The following is a 20,656-nucleotide window of genomic DNA, read 5'->3' as shown; positions in this document are numbered from 1 at the left end:
GAGCCATTGTGTCATGTGAGGACATATCCAGGCCAGCTCCTCAGGCTAAGGTCTTATTAAACCCCAATAAACTCCTTCCTACTCTAGGAAGGAGGTGCCATTGTCTCTATTTTACAGATAAAGATGTGGCCAGTCTTCTAATCTGAAAGTGGCTAAGGCAGGAAGGAACCGTGACTTGTCCAGTTCCAGGGCCTGAGCTTCCAGCCTGGCCCAGGGATTCAGGTTGAAGCAGGGCCCAAGGGGTGTGCTAGCAACAGCAGCCTGTCCAGGCCTGGACCCCAACATCACCAACCTGTGACTCACTTCTGGGACTACACAGGCAGGGCTGGGAGGGTCCATTTTGACCAGTGAGGGGCCCACAACCCACACAGATGCCTGCCCTGTGGAAATGAGTGAAGCCAAAAGCTCTGAGGCCTCCAGCTTCCCATTCATATCTCCCCTGTGCCCACATGGGTGCAAAGAGGGCTGCTAGTGGCCTTGGTCCCACCTACAGACTGAAAGTCAAAGGAAGTCTGCCTGGTCCTTGTCTCAGCTCTGTAGCCTTGCACACACAGGCCTGTGCCCTTCTCTGAGCCTTAGTTTCCTGGTGGGATATTTCTTCAGAGACAGAGTTGGGGGCCAGGGCCCTGCCGCTGACCTGCTCTGTGACCTGGAGCCAGTGGCTTCCTCTCTCTGGGCTTCAGATCCCTGCTGGCCAGGCTGCTCCACCTTCTGTCCTTGGGCTGGGAAGAGAGTTAGTCACCCCCAGCTCACTGGGGAATCTAGGCCATGCCAATGGCAAGCTGGCCGCAGTCCCCCGGTTTGCTGGAGTAGCAGGAAAGGGCAAGAACAAAACCCAGACCCCAGCTAGTCCTGGAACTGGCTTCCCTTGGCCCACATGAACTTGTCAGGATCTCACCAGCCGGTGACTTCATCTACATGCTGCTCCTTCTGCCTGGATGCTGTTGTCCACTCCTGCTCTCCTAAGACACCTCAGATGTCCTTTCATGGAAGGATTCTTACACACACACACAAACACACACACACACACATGCACACACATGCGTGCGCACACGTAACCCTTCCTCCAGGCTCCCAAATCACCTGTCCACAAAAACTGCCTTCAGTAGCCACTTAACCTGCATGCTTAAGGCATTCAATCCTCACAGAACTGTGAGTTAGGGATTATCAGCTCTCCTTGAGGGAGGAAGTTTCAGAGAAGTTAGGTCACACATCTTCAGCCCCTCTCCGGGGCCTCCACTGACTGGGGCGGTGACGCCGGTAACGGGGAGCACTTTAATGCTGGTCATTATCGCTGAGAACGCCTTTCTCGCCAGAAGCTAGGGTCCTGGAGGGACAGGAGGGCTTGCTGTCTGATTGCTGTGAAAAAGCACGTTCGGTCAACGCAGTCTGCAGTAAACACCTCGGCAAGTGACTTTCCCCTGTCTGGGCCTCAGTTTCCCTTTCTATAAAATGGGGGTGAACAGGACTGGGCTCGGGACTCCTAAGCCCTGTCCAGCTGAGCGTTAATGGCTCGGAGGAGTTTGCCTCCATTCCTAAGCCCCTCCTGGAGCGCTCGCGGGGGCGTGACGGCCCCCCGGACCCAAGGTTCCGATCCGCGCCAAGGCGTTCCGGTCAGCAGCAGCCCCGCCGCTCCCCGGACCCTGCCGCGCTGGCAAGCCCCAGTCCCCGCCAGCCCAATCGTGCTGGCGCTTTAAGGACGGGCGGGGCCGGCTGGGCGACAGCGCTGGACACCTGGAGCTGCCCGGAGCCCGGGCCACCCGGAGTCTCGGCGAGGACGCGGAGGAGAGGTGGTGCGAGCGTCACCACCGGAGTGGAGGGCGAGGCCCGGGTCCCGCGCGCCCCTGGACGCCCCACGGCAGCCTCAGAGCCCCGCGGGGAGCGCGCAGCCCTCGGGGCGGGCGCCGGGGGTGAGGCCTGGCTCGGTCCTCGCGCACCGGGTGCGGGCGGAGAAGAGGGCGGGGCTGGTGAGCCCCGGGAGGGCCCGGGAGCCAGACCTCGGTTTTGCGGGCTGGGGAGCAGGGCTCGGGGGCAGCGGCCAGGCCCCTCCGCCTCTAACACCCGCGCCTCCTGCAGACCCGAGGGTCGCCGCCGGCAGGGTCGCTCAGCCCTGGCGTCCTCCACCACCACACCTTCACCCGCGCCCGGCTCCCTGCGCGCCTGGACAGCGCCTGCTGCCCGCCTCCCGATGGCCCTGCCCCAGGTGGGTGGAAACGGCCTTCTCCCTCCTTTGCGGGCACTCAGCCCCTTCCATCGTCGACCTTGCCCCGACCCCTTCCTGGGTCACGGTGGCTTGGTGGGCGGTGTGGACACCCGGGGCTCTGCCTGGGTTTTATCTTGGTGGGTGGCTTGAGGCCATGGCACTCAGGGCCTCAATTGGGGAACAAGAACAAATTCTTGTTCGGACAGTTTCGTCTTTACAGAAAGCGGCATCTAAAGTGCCCTTATTGGGGCCGGGTGCGGTGGCTCACGCCTGTAATCCCAGCACTTTGGGAGGCTGAGGCGGGCTGATCACTTGAGGTCAGGAGTTCGAGACCAGCCTGGGCAACATGATGAAACCCTGTCTCTACTAAAAATACAAAAATTAGCCGGGCATGGTGGCGGGCGCTTGTAATCCTAGCTGCTTAGGAAGCTGAGGCAGGAGAATCACTTGAACTCAGGAGGCAGAGGGTGCAATGAGCCAAGATCGCAGGACTGCCCTCCAGCCTGGGTGACAGAGCAAGATGGAGTCTCAAAAAAACCAAAAAAACAAAAAAATGAAACAACAAAAAAAGTGCCCTTATTGGTATGGAGTAGGGCATGGAGAATGGCATGGCGTTCCATCCTGGCTTTGTGCAGGAGTGGGTGCAGGAGGGAGGCTCTGTCCTCTGGACTCTCCTGACAGGAGCTGGGCCTTTCTACTAGAATTTTACTGAAGATGCTGCCCCCTTGCCAGGGGGCAGATGATAGACTCAGGCTGGCACTGTCACTAGTGAGCAGATAGGGCAAGATGAAGGGCAGGGACAGGTACTGAGCACTGCTGTGGAAATAAAAATAATCATAATAAGAATAAATTTTATTTTAATATATTCTCACTCTCAGAAGCAATATGGTGTTATTGTGCCCATTTACAGGGGAGGGCACTAAGGCGTGGAGAAGCTGGATCCTGCCAGTGTCAGAGCAGGGTGCATCCTTGGTCCAGCCTTGTGTCCCTGTGCCTCACTTACAGCCTGCCGTCTTGCCATCTCATTTTCATTACCTGCTTTCCCCTTGCAGGCAGGGATTTGAACTCAGAGATGCCGGGTGGTCACAGAGCTAACAGGGAATGGCCACTGTAGTCAGAGGGGTGATCAATGGATGCATCTGATTCCCGGAAAAGCCTCTTCTGGCTGGAGGGAGGTGGGGGCAGCTGCAGGAGACAGCCTTCTGGGAAGGGGTGCAATGAGGGTCCTGGATGTGAGCAGAGGGCGCTCCAGGTGGAGGGAGCACAGGTCTAATAAAGGGTCCAGGTGGAAGGAGTTTGGGTGAGAACACCCTGCTGATAGTGACATCCCTGACCTTTAATAATAAGGAAAACAACCACTGCACAATGGAACAGGCTGCCCTTCATCCAGTGGACATTGACCTTCTCCACCCCAACCGTCCCCCAGGATTGCAGGTTAGCATGTGCCCTGCCTGCTGTGGGGGATCCACATGGAAGGAGCGAGACCCACACAGAAAATGACCCCGACTCCATGTGACAACACGCAAAGGGTAGTTGCAGGGGCTAGTCTGAGGCCTGGGAGGAGTTAAGCTGGGAAGGAGGGCCATGCATTCTAAAGAGTGAGAGCTGCCCGTGCCAAAGACAAGCACATCTATTCGCAGCATGGTCTCAACTTTCTGTATTAAAAAATATTGAGAGACCTAGCTGTACACGCAGACAGGGATTTGACTCAGACTAGACCTGGGTCCAAATCCAGCAGTAACCCTAGTGGACAAATTGTCACCCTATTGTGGTCACCAATTGTGGACAAATTGTCACCCTATTGTGGTCACCAATTGTGGACAAATTGTCACCCTATTGTGGTCACCAATTGTGGACAAATTGTCACCCTATTGTGGGCACCAATTGTGGAGAAATTGTCACCCTAGTGGCCACAGTGTCTTTAGGACACAGTGCTGTTGTGGAGATTAAGTGAGGGGACACCTGTAAAGCACTTGGCGTGGTGCCCAGCCTGGTAAATGCCCAGCCTGATAAATGCACAGCACACATCTGCTGCTGCCATCATCCTGTATGCAGGACAAGGGGGCAATGAACAGGAAACAGCCACCTGGGGATGTTGCTAATCTCTGAGAGGCGAGATTAGTGGTGATTTGTGTTTTGCTTTTTTTTTTTTTTTTTTTTGAGAAGGAGTCTCACTCTGTCACCCAGGCTGGAGTGCAGTGGCGCGATCTCGGCTCACTGCAACCTCCACATCCTAGGTTCAAGTGATTCTCACGCCTCAGCCTCCCGAGTAGCTGGGACTACAGGTGCCCACCACCATGCCCGGCTAATTTTTGTATTTCTAGTAGAGACAGGGGTTTCACCATATTGCCCAGGCTGGTCTCAAACTCCTGACCTCAGGTGATCCACCTACCTCGGCCTCCCAAAGTGCTGGGATTACAGGTGTGAGCCACTGTGCCCCGCCTGTATTTTTTTATTTTTATTCTCTTCTGTGGTTTTCTCCTTTTTCCACAATGAGCAGCGACTATTGTTTGGTAGAAAGTAAAAAGCAGTGTAGGTTGCCCCATGCAGGTGTGCCTAGGTGTGTGCTCCTCCAGTGCTGAGAACCCTGCTGTACCTGGCTTTGGACAAGGTCCTTCACCTTTTTGGGCTCACTCTCCTCATTTGTAAAATGAGACTTTTCATCTGGCCTGCCCACCTGTAGGGAGGCAGGTGTGATGCTAGGTATAAATGGGGACTGTTGAGTACCATAACATACAGGCAGGGGTTACTGTTCTTGGTTTGCTTGTGTGTTTTGTTTTTTGAATTTTTTTTCCCAGAAGCAGGTTTCTCCTCTTGACAGCCTCTCCTAGCTCTTTGACTTTGGGGATGGGGGACTGGGGATAGTCAGAATTTTTTTCTCCCTACATGAAAAGGCTTTGAGCTGGAGACAGGAGACACTTGCCCCCTGGACAGATTCACAGAAATAGAACTGCAGGTAATTTATGAATGGAATTTCTCTATATGCATCCAGAGGTCTAGGGGTGCAGAAAGATTGAGGTCCACTCCCAGATCACCCCTTTTACATGTATACATTCTCTCTCTCTCTCTCACACACACACACACACACACACACGTGTGTGTTTTTAAACACATTTGGTAACATGCCCTTTTGAAATCTAAAGTTTCACCTACTACATCTTGAACATTTGCCATGCCCTTCAGCTCCCACGGGATCATGCCTTTGAGCAGCCGCACAGCGGTATGTCATTTGGATATATTGTTGTTGGCTGGGTAAGCCCCACTTGGAAGGGATTTGTGATCACCGAAGCCTCCCTTTAAGGTATGTGGCCCCCGCTCCCTGCTTCACTGGCTCAGCCTCTGGAAGAGGAGACAGTGCTTCTGCAAATCCTCCTAGCAGCCTCCTAGAGAGCCTGCCTTTTATCTGATGAGGAAGCAGGCCCGGGGCAGGTGAGAGGCTTATCCCATGATACAGCTGTAGAGGGGGGACCAAAGCCAGGACTGTCCTTCATGTCCCTGTGCTGTGGCAGCTGGAATCCTGCACTGCCTCCTCTCTCCCAGCTCTTCACAACTGTGAGGGTGGATTTTCACCCAACCAGCATTTATTTATCCAGCAACACTTTCCCTTGGTTCAGAGGATTTATTGAGCAGCTATTATATGCTAGGCACTGAGGGAATATAGTGGTGAACAAGGCCAATATGGACCCTGCCCTCAGGGAGCTCACAGACCGGGGAGTGGGACAAGTGAAGCAGAAGTTAAGCACAGGTTTCTGCTGTGGCAAAGGTGGCCCAGGGCACTCAGGGGTTTAAAGTTAAAGTGTCTTCAGAGAAGGCTTCCCTGGTGAGGCTGAGCTGAGCCTTGAGGGGAGCTAATGGGAAGTTATAGGTACAGGGACTGGAAGGTACAATGGGCAGCCTAGAAATTGGCTTTGGGGACAACTCAGACCTAGGTTTCAGCCTCCTACGTCTGTGTGATCTGGGGCCAGGACCCTTCCAGGATTTTCCCCCCTGTGCATTCTTTTATTTAATTGAGACAACACTGTATGCATAATTTAGTATACTAAGTTGAAAAAAGCAACATATGATAAATGTTTCCTCCTCTTGTTAAAACTTTGTGCTGAGCTTGATTTTTTTAAAAAATGGGCTAATATTAATTATTCATTCTAGAGATTATGCCATAGTTTACTCACCATTTCTTTATAATTGAACATTTTAGTACTTTCCAAGTTATGACCATTATTAATAAGGCCACGGTGAGTGTGTGTGTGTGTGTGTGTGTGTGTGTGTGTGTGTGTGACAGAGTCTCACTCTTTTGTCCAGGCTGGAGTGCAGTGGTGCGATCTCGGCTCACTACAACCTCTGCCTCCCAGGTTCAAGTGATTCTTCTGCCTCAGCCTCCCGAGTAGCTGGGATTACAGGCATGTGCCACCATGCTCGACTAATTTTTGTACTTTTAGTAGAGATGGGGATTCATCATGTTGGCCAGACTGGTCTCGAACTCCTGACCTCAGGTGATCCACCCGCCTTGGCCTCCCGAAGTGCTGGGATTACAGGCGTGAGTCACTGCGCCCGGCTTGGTGAACATCTTTTTCCATAAAGTTTTGCTCTATGTTGCGAATTTCGGCCTTAGACTCTTCAATACCCCCTCTTTCACACTTGTTCTGGGTCTTGGTATCTTCCTCTATTCAATAACAGTGTCCATCTCACAAGATTGTGACCAGGTGAAGACAGGCAGTGCATAGCCAGCAAGCCCTGATCCTGGCAGGCCTGGAGTTTCTAACACGTGTTACTTTTCTCTGTCCCAGCTTCCTGTGTGGCAGTCAGGGTGGGAAGTTTTAGATCCACCAGGCAGATGGGGCCCCTGAGGCCTGGAGGGAGGCCCTGAGTGAAAGTGGTCACACTTACTGAGCTCCTGCCATTTCCCTGGCGTGGTGCTGATACATGTTTACCCCTGACCTTCAAAAAAGCCCGGCAAAGTCAGGGGCATCATCTCCACTTCACAGATGAGGAAACTGAGGCCCAGAGGAGTTAAGTGACTTCTCCAAGGTTGTACAGTGACCTCAGGCAGAGGAGGATTAACACCTGGCCTCCAGCACCTTCCATATGGCCCATTTCCTCTTCTCCCTCCTTCTCTGTGTCCAGATGTGTGACAGGAGCCACATGGCCTCCACCCTCCGCTATTGCATGACAGTCAGCGGCACAGTGGTTCTGGTGGCCGGGACGCTCTGCTTCGCTTGGTGGAGCGAAGGGGATGCAAGCGCCCAGCCTGGCCAGCTGGCCCCACCCACGGAGTATCCGGTGCCCGAGGGCCCCAGCCCCCTGCTCAGGTCCGTCAGCTTCGTCTGCTGCGGTGCAGGTGGCCTGCTGCTGCTCATTGGCCTGCTGTGGTCCGTCAAGGCCAGCACCCCGGGGCCACCTCGATGGGACCCCTACCACCTCTCCAGAGACCTGTACTACCTCACTGTGGAGTCCTCAGAGAAGGAGAGCTGCAGGTCAGCAGGGCAGGGTGGGGCAGCGGGTGGGGACTGCAGGTAGGGGCCCAGTCACACCAGCCCACCAGCCAGCATTTGTAATTCCAGCAAATTCTCATGGGGTTCCTCCTTTGGATCAGGCTTTGCCCTGTGTCCTGGGTACACGGAAGCTGATCAGTACAGCCCTGAAGGAGTTTAAAGCCCCATGACAGAAACTGATGATGACAAACCAGAGTAGGTAGTGCTGTGTGAGACAGGCATGGCTTCTAAAGACATGGAGAAACCCAGGAAGGCTTCCTGGAGGAGGTGGCAGCTGAGCTCAGCTTGGTATGGGACAGAATAGCAGAGGGTTAAAAGCCTAGGCACAAGAGTCAGACCCACTGGGACCCTGTTCTGGTTCTATCACAAACTAGCAGTGGGACTTTGAGTAGGTCATGCAATCCCCCTAAGCTTTAACTTCCTCATTTGAAATGAAAAGGACTAATAGCAACAGCAATAATAGCAAACCCCTCTACAGTACAGCCCTGTGCCAGGCACTGTTCAAAGTGCTCTTCCATACTCACTCAGCTGATCCTTACAGCAGCCCTCTGAAGTAGCTACTGTTATGAGTTCCATTTGTAGAGGAGGAAAGGGAGGCTTGGAGACACTAAGTAACTCAGCCAAAGACATCAGATAGTGTGTGTCAGAACGAGGACTTGAACCCAGGCAGTCTGGCCTCAGAGTGCTCACTCCCACTCCCTACTTCAGGTGACACTTGGGAAAATTAAATGAGATATGTATGTTGAGCTTTAGCCCAGTGCCTGGTACACAGTAGGTGCACAGCAAATGTCAACTTTTCCTCTAGTGGACATGGTGGAAAAGAGGCATTTTAGGCAGGCAGAAGAGCATGCACAAAGGTATGGGGTTGGGGACAAAGTGTTGCATGAAGACAGCATCTCTCAACCTTTTATTTTCTTTTTTTTAAATTTTTTTTTTTTTATTATACTTTAGGGTTTTAGGGTACATGTGCACAATGTGCAGGTTTGTTACATATGTATCCATGTGCCATGTTGATTTCCTGCACCCATTAACTCGTCATTTAGCATTAGGTGTATCTCCTAATGCTGTCCCTCCCCCCTCCCCCCACCCCACAACAGTCCCCGGAGTGTAATGTTCCCCTTCCTGTGTCCATGAGTTCTCATTGTTCAATTCCCACCTATGAGTGAGAACATGCGGTGTTTGGTTTTTTGTCCTTGCGATAGTTTACTGAGAATGATGTTTATTGGGCTCCCCACCCTGCCTTGTGCCATCCTTCTTAGACTTTTTTTTTTTTTTTTCCAAATCTTCCTCCATGAAATTGTAATACCCCAGATACACTGTGTATTTGTTTATGTACTATATGTATATCTGTGCTTTATACATAAAAAGAGTGTTACCCTCCCCAAGAACCAATGTTTGTCTTGTTGAGAATGCATGTATTATGCATGCCCTTTTATGTACTTATTTATTCAACAAAGTACAGAGTGTGCCTATGTGCTAGGGGCCTGTGTACACCACCTCCTGTCCTTTCTATTTCCTGCAAGGTAAGAATGACTGTTGTGTCTGCAGAAAAGGAAGGGGAGGCATAGCTAGAAAGTGGCAGGAGCCTGCTGGCTGCTCGGCTGGCATTCTTCCTCCCACGTCAGTCCTAAGCCCTGGATCCCTGTGTGTGAGGGGCTAAGCCAGACTGCCGTGAGCTGGCCTGGGACCTGGGACCTGAATGCTCTTCCTCCTTGTGTTAACAGGGAAAATGTTTTCCGAGTCAAAGAATGTAGGAGCATTCCTGCTACCAGCCTGTGACTTCTTAAAGCTAGAGATGATGCAGTACAGTCAGCCCTTTCTGTCTATGGGTTCTGCATCCATGATTCAACCAACCATGGATCCAAAATACTTGAAATAGCATTTACATGTGTATTTACATAGCATTTACATAGTGTTAGATATTGCAGGGCCTTGGGGACTCTCCAGCCAAACCCTTCACTTCTCAGATGAGAGACCTGGGTCTCAGAAAGACCAAGTGACCTAGCTGGTCATACAGTGAGTTAGTGGTCAGTTGGAACCAGGCCAGGCCCCAGATGCTCTGGACCAGAGCCTGCTCCTCCCACCCAGCCGGGCGTGAGTGCAGGGGGTGGGTGTTGCCTGTACACACAGCCATGTTGATGCAACAGGGTCTAGGCATAGCTGCGCCTGGCAGGTGGGGCCCCTTGGCCTTCGCTCCCAGTGGGCCAGGGAGGAAGCCCACCTAAGAGGCCACAGGGTGATCCTAGCCCATCGAGCCCCAAGACCCCAGTCGTAGACTCAAAACTGGGTGGCTGGGGGTCGAGGAGGCTGCTTCTGCTGGCGGTGCTCTTTCCTGTCCCGAGGCTCACCTAGCCAAGCCCTGCTGCCTGCAGAGCCCAGCACCTGACCCCCCATGGGTGTCTACTCTGCTATTCCTGCTCCCAGGCACCTCAGTCTCTGGTGGTGCCCGCTATGGGTAACTCCAGGTTAGAAATAAAGCCTTCCTGGGCTGATGGCTTGGGCAGGTCCCTTCCCCTCTTGCCCTCTGGTTTCCCCGTTTATTCATCTACTTACTCTTTCATGCATGTACCTAATATTGATTGAGCACACGTAGGTATGCTGGGTGCTATTCAGAGAACTGACAGTGCCACAGTGGACAAAACAGACAAAACCCCTGCCCTCAGGAAGCTCCTGTCTTGAGTGTAAGTCCCCTTAGTGAGGCAGCTGGATGTGGGGCCTCCAGTAGTCCCTGATCTTTCTTTTAGAAGCTGTGTGTCCTTGAGGATGTTACTTAGACCCTCTGAGCTGTGTCTGACACCTCATCTCTCAACTGGGTGAAGACCTTTTCCCTATCATCGCTGTCAGGCTCAAATGAGACGAGAGTTAGGGAAGCGTGCACTCTGTAGCTGGTACACACATCTGCTTTCTCTGCTATTCCTGTTTTAGTTTACAATGCACCCTCATGCCCACTAGATTTGAGCCTCAACTGCTTATGAGGTAAGTGTAAGGATTAGGCCCATTTGACAGCTGAGAAAACTGAGGTGAGGAGAGATGAGGTGACTTGGGGGAGAGGTGTGATAGGTGGACTTAGCTTGAGCTTTGCAGTCAGACGAAGCTGGGGCTTTGCCACTTAGTTGACACGTGGCCTTTACTCATCTGTAAAGTGGGTGCAGGCCTCTTCCCCCTAGGGTGGTTGTGAATATGAAAGGAGATTAGAGAACGTAAGTGTTGGGCAAATTGTATTTCATCCCTTGCCCTACTCTTCCTGGGTTTGCCCGACTCAGCTGAAGGGCAGTGGAGCTGCTGCCAGGCCCAGGTCTCCTGCCCCAACCAGGCTCCAAAGATTGGGGTGAGCCGTAGCCTCCATGGCACTTCCTGTGCGGGGAGACCACTGTGGTAGGACTGCCCCACACAGCTGCAGAGGCGCCACATCCAGAGACACCATGAATGGGGCCCGGTCCCAGCGGGGTGTGATGCAGCTGCCCTGCTTGCTGAGTCCCTGGCATCCTCGACCGTGACCTTGGCGACTTGGAGCTGGGCGGCCCAGCTGGCCGCTAAGGTGACAGAAGGTGGTGTGAGGGCCGCTTCACATCTGCCCTCTAAGCAAACTTCCTGCTGTGGGCAGAACTCACCGGCACCTGTGCCCTGCCCTGCCAGCTGTCACCTGCTGGGATGGCCCCAGGCCTACCCAAAGCCTGTCTCAGGTGTCCAGGGCTCTGAGCGGGGCTGGAGCGTGGCTGGGAGGTGAGCAGGCAGGAGATGGGGCTCTGGAAGCTAATTACTCACACTTTTCTGAGTGTTGTGAAACATTTGTTTTTCATTTTTTCTTTCCCTGAATCCGAAAGGGGATATATTATCCTCATTTTACAGATGAGGAGAAAGAGGTTCAGAGAAGGTATAAATGTGGTCCAGGTCACACAGCAATAGAACCCAACTTGCCTGCTTCCAGGAGCAATATTCTCTGTCCTGCCCTCATGTGCAAGGATGCTGGGAGCTCAGAGGAGGGTGAGGACAGGCACCATCTCAGCTTCCTGGGCTGTCTTCCAGAGAAGGAAGGGAGGTCTGTGAGAGTTCACAGGAGCACTGGACAGGGAGTTCCAAGTTTGGAACTCCTGGCTGGTGCCCTGCCCTGTACTGACATACAGGCTGGGGTTCAGATCCAGGATCCCATCAATCTGCTCCGTCACCCTGGTCTGTGATTGGGGGCAGTGAGCCTCCCAGCAGGCTGCTATGAGGCTGCAGTGGGCCGAGAAGACACATTGCCGGACAAAGTCCAGGTCCCCGGTGGGTGCTGGGTGTTCACCTGAGGGGCAGCAGCAGGTTCCCAGCATGGACCCCTCCATCAGCTAAGTCCCATCTACTGCCTCTTCTGTTCCCTAGACTGGCCTCTTGCCATTGGCCCCTCCTCGGTCTAGGCAGCAGGACCAAAGGTGTGGAATACACTGCTTCCCAGCAGCTCCAAACTAAGGAGCCTGGCAAGTGACTCAGCCTCTCTGAGCCCTGTGGGGCCTGCCATCTTGAGGCCTGTGATAAGCTTTGCTCCCCCACCCATTCCTCACAGGACCCCCTTGAGATTCTGCTCATAACCCCACTTACGTCCCAGGCGCTGAGTGCCGCCCTCCGTGAGCCCATTTAACCTGCACTCTGTCCTGTGAGACAGGTGCCACTACCATCCCCCATTTTACAGATGAGGAAACCAGGCCTCGATGAATGGAATTACAGACCCATGATCTCCCAGCAGGGAGGTGAACCAACCAGTGCCCAGACGCATAACCACCCTCAGTGTTGGAAGGGACCTTCAGGATCACCCCCAAAGCAGGAGCAGCCCACACCTAGGATCAGCGACATTCCCACCCCACTCCCCACTGTGTGTCCCAGGTGGGGGATGGGCATTGGATCCCCAGAGATGACCCACCAGGGCTCTGAGGGGGCCGACAGCTGGTCTCATTCCTATCGGCCTCAGGCTGGCTGGGGCGTGGGTGATCTGTCTCGGGGTCTGGCCTGCAGAACCTGGTCTCTGCCTCAAGCCCCTATGGGGTGGTTTAGTTGGCCAGGGGTGGGGACCAGAAAAGAGTCACAGGATAGCAAAGCTGTCCAGAGATAGAAGTGGTTGATCTGGTAAGTTGTAAGTGCTCCATCCCTGGAGGTATGCAAGTAGAGATAATCACTTGGCAGACATCATATCAAAATCTAAAGCATCCAGATGGGCAGAGGAATTGAGGTCTCCCATTCTGCCCTGGGCATCCCAATTCTGACCTTGTAAAGGATATTTCAATAGGTGGGAGTCTTCTGTCTATGGACCACCATCACTCAATCTTTCAACATGAAACACCCCTAAGCAGCTACCCTCAGCCCCTGGACTCTCAGTCACTGCCCTAGGGTAGGACTTACCCTGCAGAGAGAACTGAGGAGGCACCAGGAGGTGCTGGGAGCACATACAGGGAACTAATTCTATGGAGCAGGGAGTGGGTGGCGGGAAGGCTGAGGGCCGCAGGGGCTGGCTCATGCCAAGTTTCAACGGTGTATATGGGGCCCTGGAGAGCCGCAAAGGCTTGGAGCAGGGTGTGAAGACTTCTCTGCCCCCAGCCTTCCTCACTGTCTCTCTGGCAGGCAGCAGGGTCTGCCCCAGCCCCTGCTAACAGCCTCTCTTCTGTTCCCACAGGACCCCCAAAGTGGCTGACATCCCCACTTACGAGGAAGCCGTGAGCTTCCCAGTGGCCGAGGGGCCCCCAACACCACCTGCATACCCTACGGAGGAAGCCCTGGAGCCAAGTGCATTGAGGGATGCCCTGCTCAGCACGCAGCCCCCCTGGCCTCCACCCAGCTATGAGAGCATCAGCCTTGCTCTTGATGCCGTTTCTGCAGAGACGACACCGAGTGCCACATGCTCCTGCTCAGGCCTGGTTCAGACTGCATGGGGAGGAAGTTAAAGGCTCCTAGCAGGCCCTGAATCCAGAGACAAAAATGCTGTGCCTTCTCCAGAGTCTTATGCAGTGCCTGGGACACAGTAGGCACTCAGCAAACGTTCATTGTTGAAGGCTTTTCTATTTATCCATTGCTGTATAACAAACCACCCCAGAATTTAGTGGCTTAAAATAAATCCCATTTTATTATGTCTCACGACTCTGTGAGTTGCCTAGGCGCAGCTGAGGGTGTTCTGCCCTCTGTGGTGTATGGGTGAGGCTGCAGTCATCAGGGGCCCAGCTGGCCAGGACATCCTGGGTGGCACTCCTATGGCCAGCGGTGAGTGCTGGCTGTCAGCTGGGAGATTGTGTGCAGGTGAGAAAACTGGGGCCCAGGGGCACACATCACGTTTATAACCAGAAGAACACGGCCTCTGAATTCAGACCACCTATGTATGGGTTCCACCAGGTACCTTTTTTTTTTTTTTTTTTTTTTTTTTTAGATAAGATCTCACTGTGTCACCCAGACTGGAGTGCAGTGGCTCAATCATGACTCGCTGCAGCCTCTTCCTCCCAGGCTCAAGCGATCCTCCCACCTCAGCCTCCGGAGTAGCAGAAACCACAAGCATGCCTGACTAATTTTAAAAAATTTGTTGTAGAGAGGGAGATTGCTATGTTGCCCAGGCTGGTCTTGAACTCCCAGCCTCCTAAAGTGTTAGGATTACAGACGTGAGCCACTGTGCCCAGTCTGCCATGTACCATCTTAGTGACTTGGACAAGTGATTTTTCCTCTCTCTGCCTTAGCCTCCTCATCTGTAAAATGGGAATTGAGGATTCCCTCAAAGAGCTGATCTGTGAGGATTCGGTGAGATGGTAGCAACTGACATGTGAGTTCACACTGACACCGCCGTCAATGGCTCAGTGCTGAGGCACCAGATAATAAAGGCAGGGGTCTTAGCCCTGAGCCAGGTGCCTAGTAAGTGTGCAGTAATTTTATGAGTAGAGGTAACCCTCCTCCACCAAGTGCAAATTCAGCCTCTGATCCCATACTTCCTTTGACGGGAAGCTCACTACTTTTGCTCACTTTGCAGATGTGGCAGAAACATCTACTTTTGACCAGCTCCGATCTGCATCCCTACGTCTCTAGCCCACCCCACTTCCATGAAAAGAGGTGAAGTAATCTTCCCAGGGTCACACTGCCAGCAGGGGTCCAAAGGCCTGGGGCTTAGTCAGCTGGAGAAGGGTGGCATCCCCAGAGCCTACTGTGTGCTGGGCCCAGTCCTCTGCTATTGTGATATCTTCAGAGTGCCCTGCGACAGGTGGTGGTGTCAGCATTTAACAGGTGAGGAACTAGCCTTGGAGAGGTAAAAATCCCAGACAATAAAGTCACAGCCGGTGTGGGGTTCTCCCACCTAGGCTGCATCATTGTCACAGTAGCCACAGTCTTGGTCTCTCTCTGCTTCTCCCTGAGGCCCTTGCAGTCTCTTCTCAGTCCAGCAGGCAGAGTGAGCTGTTCAGACCTAGGTCAGATCATGACCCACCCTGCCCCTGGCCCCACCGCACCCCACCCTTCCCACCGCACTCCCCCACCCCCACCCCCCACCGTGGCTGCCAGCTCACTTTCAATAATGAAAGCCCAGGCCAGGCGCCATGGCTCACGCCTGTAATTCCAGCACTTTGGGAGGCTAAGGCGGGTGGATCATGAGGTCAGGAGTTCAAGACCAGCCTGGCCAAGATGGAGAAACCCCATCTTTATTAAAAATACAAAAATTAGCCGGGTGTGGTGGCGGGCGCCTGTAATCCAAGCTCCTCAGGAGGCTGAGGCAGAGAATTGCTTGAACCCGGGAGGTGGAGGTTGCAGTGAGCCAAGATCGCACCACTGTACTCCAGCCTGGGCGACAGAACGAGACTCCTTCTCAAAAAAAAAAAAAAAAGCCCAGACACTGGTCTGGAGAGAGGGGGCTCTGAGGCCTGGTCTGAGCCTGTCCTCTCTCCTGACCCTCTCATCTCCTGCCACTCCCTCTCCCTGCTCTCTGCTCCAACCAGTCTCACTGAGGCTCTTGCACTGGCCGTTTCCTCTCTCCCGAAGGGCTTCCTGGGGGCTGGCTCTTCAGCATCCTGGGTGTCTCTTCTGACCCTCTCCCTCCCCCATCACCGAACTCTGGATCCCCCCTGTGCCTCCCTCCCTTCCTCTCCTCTACATCACTGCTTCACCCTCCCCTTCTTGGTATTAACCCAGGACAGTCTAGGAGCCTGGAGGTGTAGGTGTGAGGTGACCTTGGGCGGGTTAGGTGAGTTAATGAGTTGCTGGTGTGACCAGGAGGCAGCACTTTACTGGGCAGGCACTGAAAGGGCAAGGGCGGGAGGGCTGGAAGCACAGGGACCTTTTCTGCCTTTCTCTCCGATCCGCTCATCTGTGTCCTAACTGGAAGCCCGCAGGAGGGGCCATGACTTGCTCAAGGTCACTAGCATCATGGAAGAGGCTGAGTCAGGGCTGCAGAGGGAGACAGACTCCTGACCAAGCCATGTTTCTGTCCCCTTCCAAGCCAAAGTGGCCTCACTGTGAATGGGGGTTCCTCGTGTCCACTGGCAGGGTGCCCGACCATGGAGCCACGTGAGGGCCAGCTCTGCCAGTGCAGCCCCCAGGAGGCACCAGTTTACTTGCTGGTTTCTTTCCTCCTGGGCCCGACCGTCCAGTTTCTTCACCCCCATTCAGACCTCATCTTGTGCTGGCCACCAGAGTCTCAGAGGACAGGCAGCCTCAGAGCTCAGACCTCTCCCATGCTTTCCTTGGGCCCCTCCCGGGCTTCTGTTATCTGCTAGGTGGGCTTGGTGGCCCCTGCCCCTGGAGCTCTCCACCTTAAATCAGCCCACCCCAGTCAGAAATCCCTATGCTACCCCCTCAGTGGCTCACTGCTGCTCGCTGGGATCTTTCTCTCTGTAATTGAAAAATTAAAATCTGGTTCTCGTCTTTCCCCTGCTTAACCTCTGTGAAAAATGTCAGATACCTTAACCCCAGCAGGTTTCCTGCCTGCATTTCCTCTCCGGCCTCTCTCTCCCAGGCAGGTAGATTCCATCCCTCTATTCACACACGCATCCAGAGCCTACCCTGTCATAGCCCCTGGGGATACAGCAGTGCTCAAAACAAAGTCCCCACCCTGTGTGGCTTGAGTTCTAGTTGGGGAGACAGACAGACAAGAGACAAGATAAATCATGCATATAGTATGATAGGTGGCTGTGAGCACTATGGAGAAACATTGAGAAAATAATACAGGAAACCCCTGGGGAGGCGATTCTGCAGTTTCATAGCAGGATCAGGGAAGACCTCACTGCGAAGGCGACATTTGGGCAAAGGCCTGAAGAAGGTGAGGGAGGGAGCCATGCAGCCGCAGGGAGAACAGCACTCCAGGCAGAAGGAACAGCAGGTGCGGAGGCCCTGGGGTGCATGCGTGTTCCAGGAACAGCATGGGGCCAGGGTGGTGGGATGGGTGAGTGAGAGTGGGCGTGGTGGGAGGCAAGCTCAGAGGGTTGATAGGCAGGCAGCGTGGGCCAATTATCCAGAGCCTTTCAGGTCATCTTAAAGCATTTGGCTTTTACTCTGATGCGATGGGGAGCCATTCCAGGGCTCCGTGCAGAAGAGTGATATGATCTGACCCAGTATTGGGGCTGCAAAGAGACTTCGGAGGTCAAGGATGGAAGTAGAGACCACTTAGGGAGAGAAAGAGATGATGGAGGCTCAGCCCCAGTGACGAGCAGTCGTGGCGGGTGAGAAGTGATTGGATTCTTACATGTTGGAGGTACAGCCCATAAGACGTGGGTGTGAGGGAGGAAGTGCGGTCGTGGCATGGATCGCTAACTGGAAGGATGGGGTTGTGGGAGGGGCAGGTCTGGGGAGGAAGATGCAATGCAGGCAGCCTGTGCACAGCACTTGGAGCTTTCTTGCCAGCCGTGTGTCGGCGGGTACGTGCCTCAGTGCCTTTGCACATGCTGGCCTCTGTGCCTGGAAGGCTTCTCCTGCCCCGTCAGAACTCCAACTGCCTTCTCAAGGGTCCCTTCTGTGAATCTGTCCCTTCATCCCTCATCCCCATCTGTTCCTCTCTCTGCTTTGTGCACATTCGGGACCTCGCACGCATCGCAAAGCCATTACCATATTACCCCAGAAGTTAGGACTGAGCGCCACCCATCCCTGAAGCCCTGTGTTTATGAGTTCCTAACACCTCAGTGTCCCCTACACAGTAGGGGCTCAACCAGAGACTGCCTGGGGACCTGGGTGGACTCCTAACTCTACTGTCTGTTCCCAGGTTCTGCCACGTTGGGTCGCTCGCCTCGCCTGCGTGGACCTCGATGCCTACCTCTGTCAAATGGGCGTGCTCTTTCCCTCCCTGCCTCGGGGTGTCTCGGGAGCCCGCTCGCAAGGGGGATCCCGAAAGCAGGGTTTAGCGCGCCCTCGGCTGGACGATGAAAGACTCCGCGCGTTCTGCTCCCCGGTTCCCCAAGTGGCCCCCGGGGGAGGTGGAGCAAGGCGTGGGGGCGGGGGGACTGCAGGAGAGGAGGGGGAGCTGCTGCACCCGAACACTTCCAGCGCACCCTACACACATGTCCTTACTTAATCCCTAGCCTGACTCTGTGGAAGAGCTTAGGTGAGACCCATTTTCCTGAGTTCCTACTTGTTTCCTACTTGTTACTGAATTTCTTACTCGTAGTTACCTTTTTTTTTTTTTTACAGGGGAAGAGACTCAGAGAGAAAAGGGGCGAAGAAGGCTGGGCCGTGTAGAGGAAAGAAAAGGCGCGAGAGGAGAAGAGTGCCCGGGTGACCGCGAGGCCTCTGAGGAGTGGCTGAAGACCAGATCCATCTACATGGGGCTGGGAGGGGAGGTCCGGTCACCGCTCAGCAGCCGACTCAGCCGACGGAGACCTTGGCCAGTCCCCGCCACTCCGCGGGCTCGGTTTCCTGGCCTGTGAAACGGGGGCGATGACTCCCCTCCCCGCCGCGACTGCTCATCACCGGGTCCGAGCCCAGCCGCCACCCCCGGGGGAAGCGCCTTGCTCAGCGCCGGGCGGCGCACGAGGCCCTGCAGGACCGCGGCTGCGGAGACCGTTCCCGCCACCCACCTGGGCTCCAGGGCCAGACGGGCTGAGGTCCCTCTGGGCCTCCGTCTCCTTTCCAGGGAGGGGCACCGGCTAGGTGACGCGGGACTCGCCGAGGGACTCGCCCTTTCCCTTCTCTGAGCCTGTAGTAGATGATGATAATAATGTTTCCCTGGAGGGTCCTGCTTTGTTAATAGTCACAGATTACAAAGCACTAGACTTTTCCCACCCCCCTTATGTCCATTCCCTGTACAAAACCTGGGAGGTGGCCTAATACCTATCCCCAATTTGCAGTTGACAAAACTCAAGCCCGGAACAGAGTCACCTGCCTGAGCTCACCCTGAGAACCAGACCTGGACATGACCTGATAACTCAGCCCTTTCCTGCCCCTCAGCCATCGCTCAGCCAGGGCCCCTGAGCTCCCTCCAGTACGAACTGTCCTCTGCGAACTGTCAAGTGCACCTGGACTCTGAGGGCTGGCGATGGTGGGTGTGAGGAAGGAGAAACCCCTGCTGGAAAAAGGGCCGGTGGGAAGGACGTCTAGTTAGAGCGGCAGCTGTGAGCACAGGTGTGGGGTTAGGGAACAAGGGCAGCCCTGCTGGCAGGAGGGGAGAAGGTGATGACCGCCAACAGGAAATCCCCAAGCCCAGCAAGTCAGGGAGCCCAGTGAAAGCCTTTTATCCTGCATCGGCGATTTAACCCCATGTGAACGCCAAGTGAACATTCTCTTGTAGAGACCGATGGTCCTCATTTTCCTGTAATCCTGTAAAGGAATCTGATTTCTTCCATCAGCCTGTCCCTAGGACTAAAGTGCCTCATTAGTGTTATTCTTAGGAAGGCATCTTCCTAGATCAGGCTGCAAGGAAATGGAGGAAGTGACTGTCAGTCACTCACGCCCTGCAGGGGCACTAATTCCCAGAGCCTTAGGGGTGGGTGGGGAGCAGCTCATTGAAAGCAGACCTGGGTGGTGCACAGCATGTGAATGTGAAGGGGACGGAGGAACCCAAGGAGGCCAGGCCTGGACATAGCACCAATTCTGGGAGGTACCATTATTATTCCCATTTTACAGAGGAGGAAACTGAGGTACAGGCAGGTAACCTGCTCATGACCACACTGCCCCACAGTAGAGGAGCCAGAATCCAAACCCAGGCAGCCTGCCTTGCCACCAGAGCCACACTTTTCACCCTCAAGCTGCAGTTAAGAAGTATCACGTTGTGGCTAGGCCCACGGCCTCTGGCTTCACATCCCACTAGCTCTGCCATCTCTAGCTATGTGACCTTGGGCAAGTTACTTGTCTGTGCCCCAGGGTCCTCTGTAAAGAGGGGATAGTAGTAGCTGCTTCATGGGGTTCCCTCCAATGAGTTAATAGCTGTAACATGTTTAGAATGGTGCCCTGCACATAGTCACCAGCCAGTAAATATGGGCCATTACTCCTGAACCCTGGATAGGCACATGTCCTTGAAGAGCATAGAATTCTTCAGGATTCTGAAATGCCAGGCTGTGGGATCCTGGAATCCTCCAGCAGCATTCTAACAGCTCTGGGCTGCAGAACTGTACCCTGTTTTCCAGAGCTGGAAGGTGTGAGGCTGCCTGTCCACCCAGCTCAGCCTCACAGTAGGCAAATGAGGTGATGTCAAAGCCTTGGCTGGGGCCCAGCCCCGGTAACCTCCCACTCTCCCTCCCCTGCATGCTCCCTCACTCAGGTTCACACATATACTCCAGGCCAGCCCGGCCCAGAGGGAAGGTGAGAGGGCGAGGAGTAAAGGTGGCTGGGTGGGTATGTGGGTCCGTTGAAGCGAGCCGCCTCCAGCCCTGTTGAACTGGTGGGCCCAGGGGCTGGAGCTGTATTGAAAGGGACCTTGCTCTCCCTTGAAGCCTCGAGTTGCAGAGATTTCAGTGTCTTCTCTGCCTGTGTAAGCCTGTCTGGGTGTTTAGGCTGAACTACAGCCACCCCCTCTCCCGGGGGTGTGCAGGCCGGGCCTGGCCAGGCAGCC

The 20,656-nt window shown here is 54.4% G+C and overlaps 1 protein-coding gene across 1 annotated transcript; it reads left to right on the top strand.

The window, feature by feature from the left end:
* Positions 1-1,748: 1,748 nt before the first annotated feature.
* Positions 1,749-13,786, top strand: TMEM61 (transmembrane protein 61). The gene is made up of 3 exons (XM_058430874.1): positions 1,749-2,203; positions 7,325-7,674; positions 13,334-13,786. The coding sequence occupies exons 1-3, from the start codon at positions 2,189-2,191 to the stop codon at positions 13,599-13,601; spliced, it is 633 nt and encodes a 210-aa protein (XP_058286857.1). The 5' UTR covers positions 1,749-2,188; the 3' UTR covers positions 13,602-13,786.
* The last annotated feature ends 6,870 nt before the right edge of the window (positions 13,787-20,656 follow it).

Source organism: Hylobates moloch, unplaced genomic scaffold (genome assembly GCF_009828535.3).
Source record: "Hylobates moloch isolate HMO894 unplaced genomic scaffold, HMol_V3 SCAFFOLD_18, whole genome shotgun sequence".
Taxonomy (NCBI): Eukaryota; Metazoa; Chordata; class Mammalia; order Primates; family Hylobatidae; genus Hylobates; species Hylobates moloch.
Note: the sequence above shows the minus strand (reverse complement) of the source record. Positions and strands in the feature narration are given on the sequence as shown.

What these genes read in the sequence shown, in the direction of transcription:
- TMEM61 (XM_058430874.1), top strand. An exon ending in TCAGAGAAGGAGAGCTGCAG is followed by an intron (nt 7,675 to 13,333) that starts GTCAGCAGGGCA and finishes CTGTTCCCACAG; the next exon opens with GACCCCCAAAGTGGCTGACA.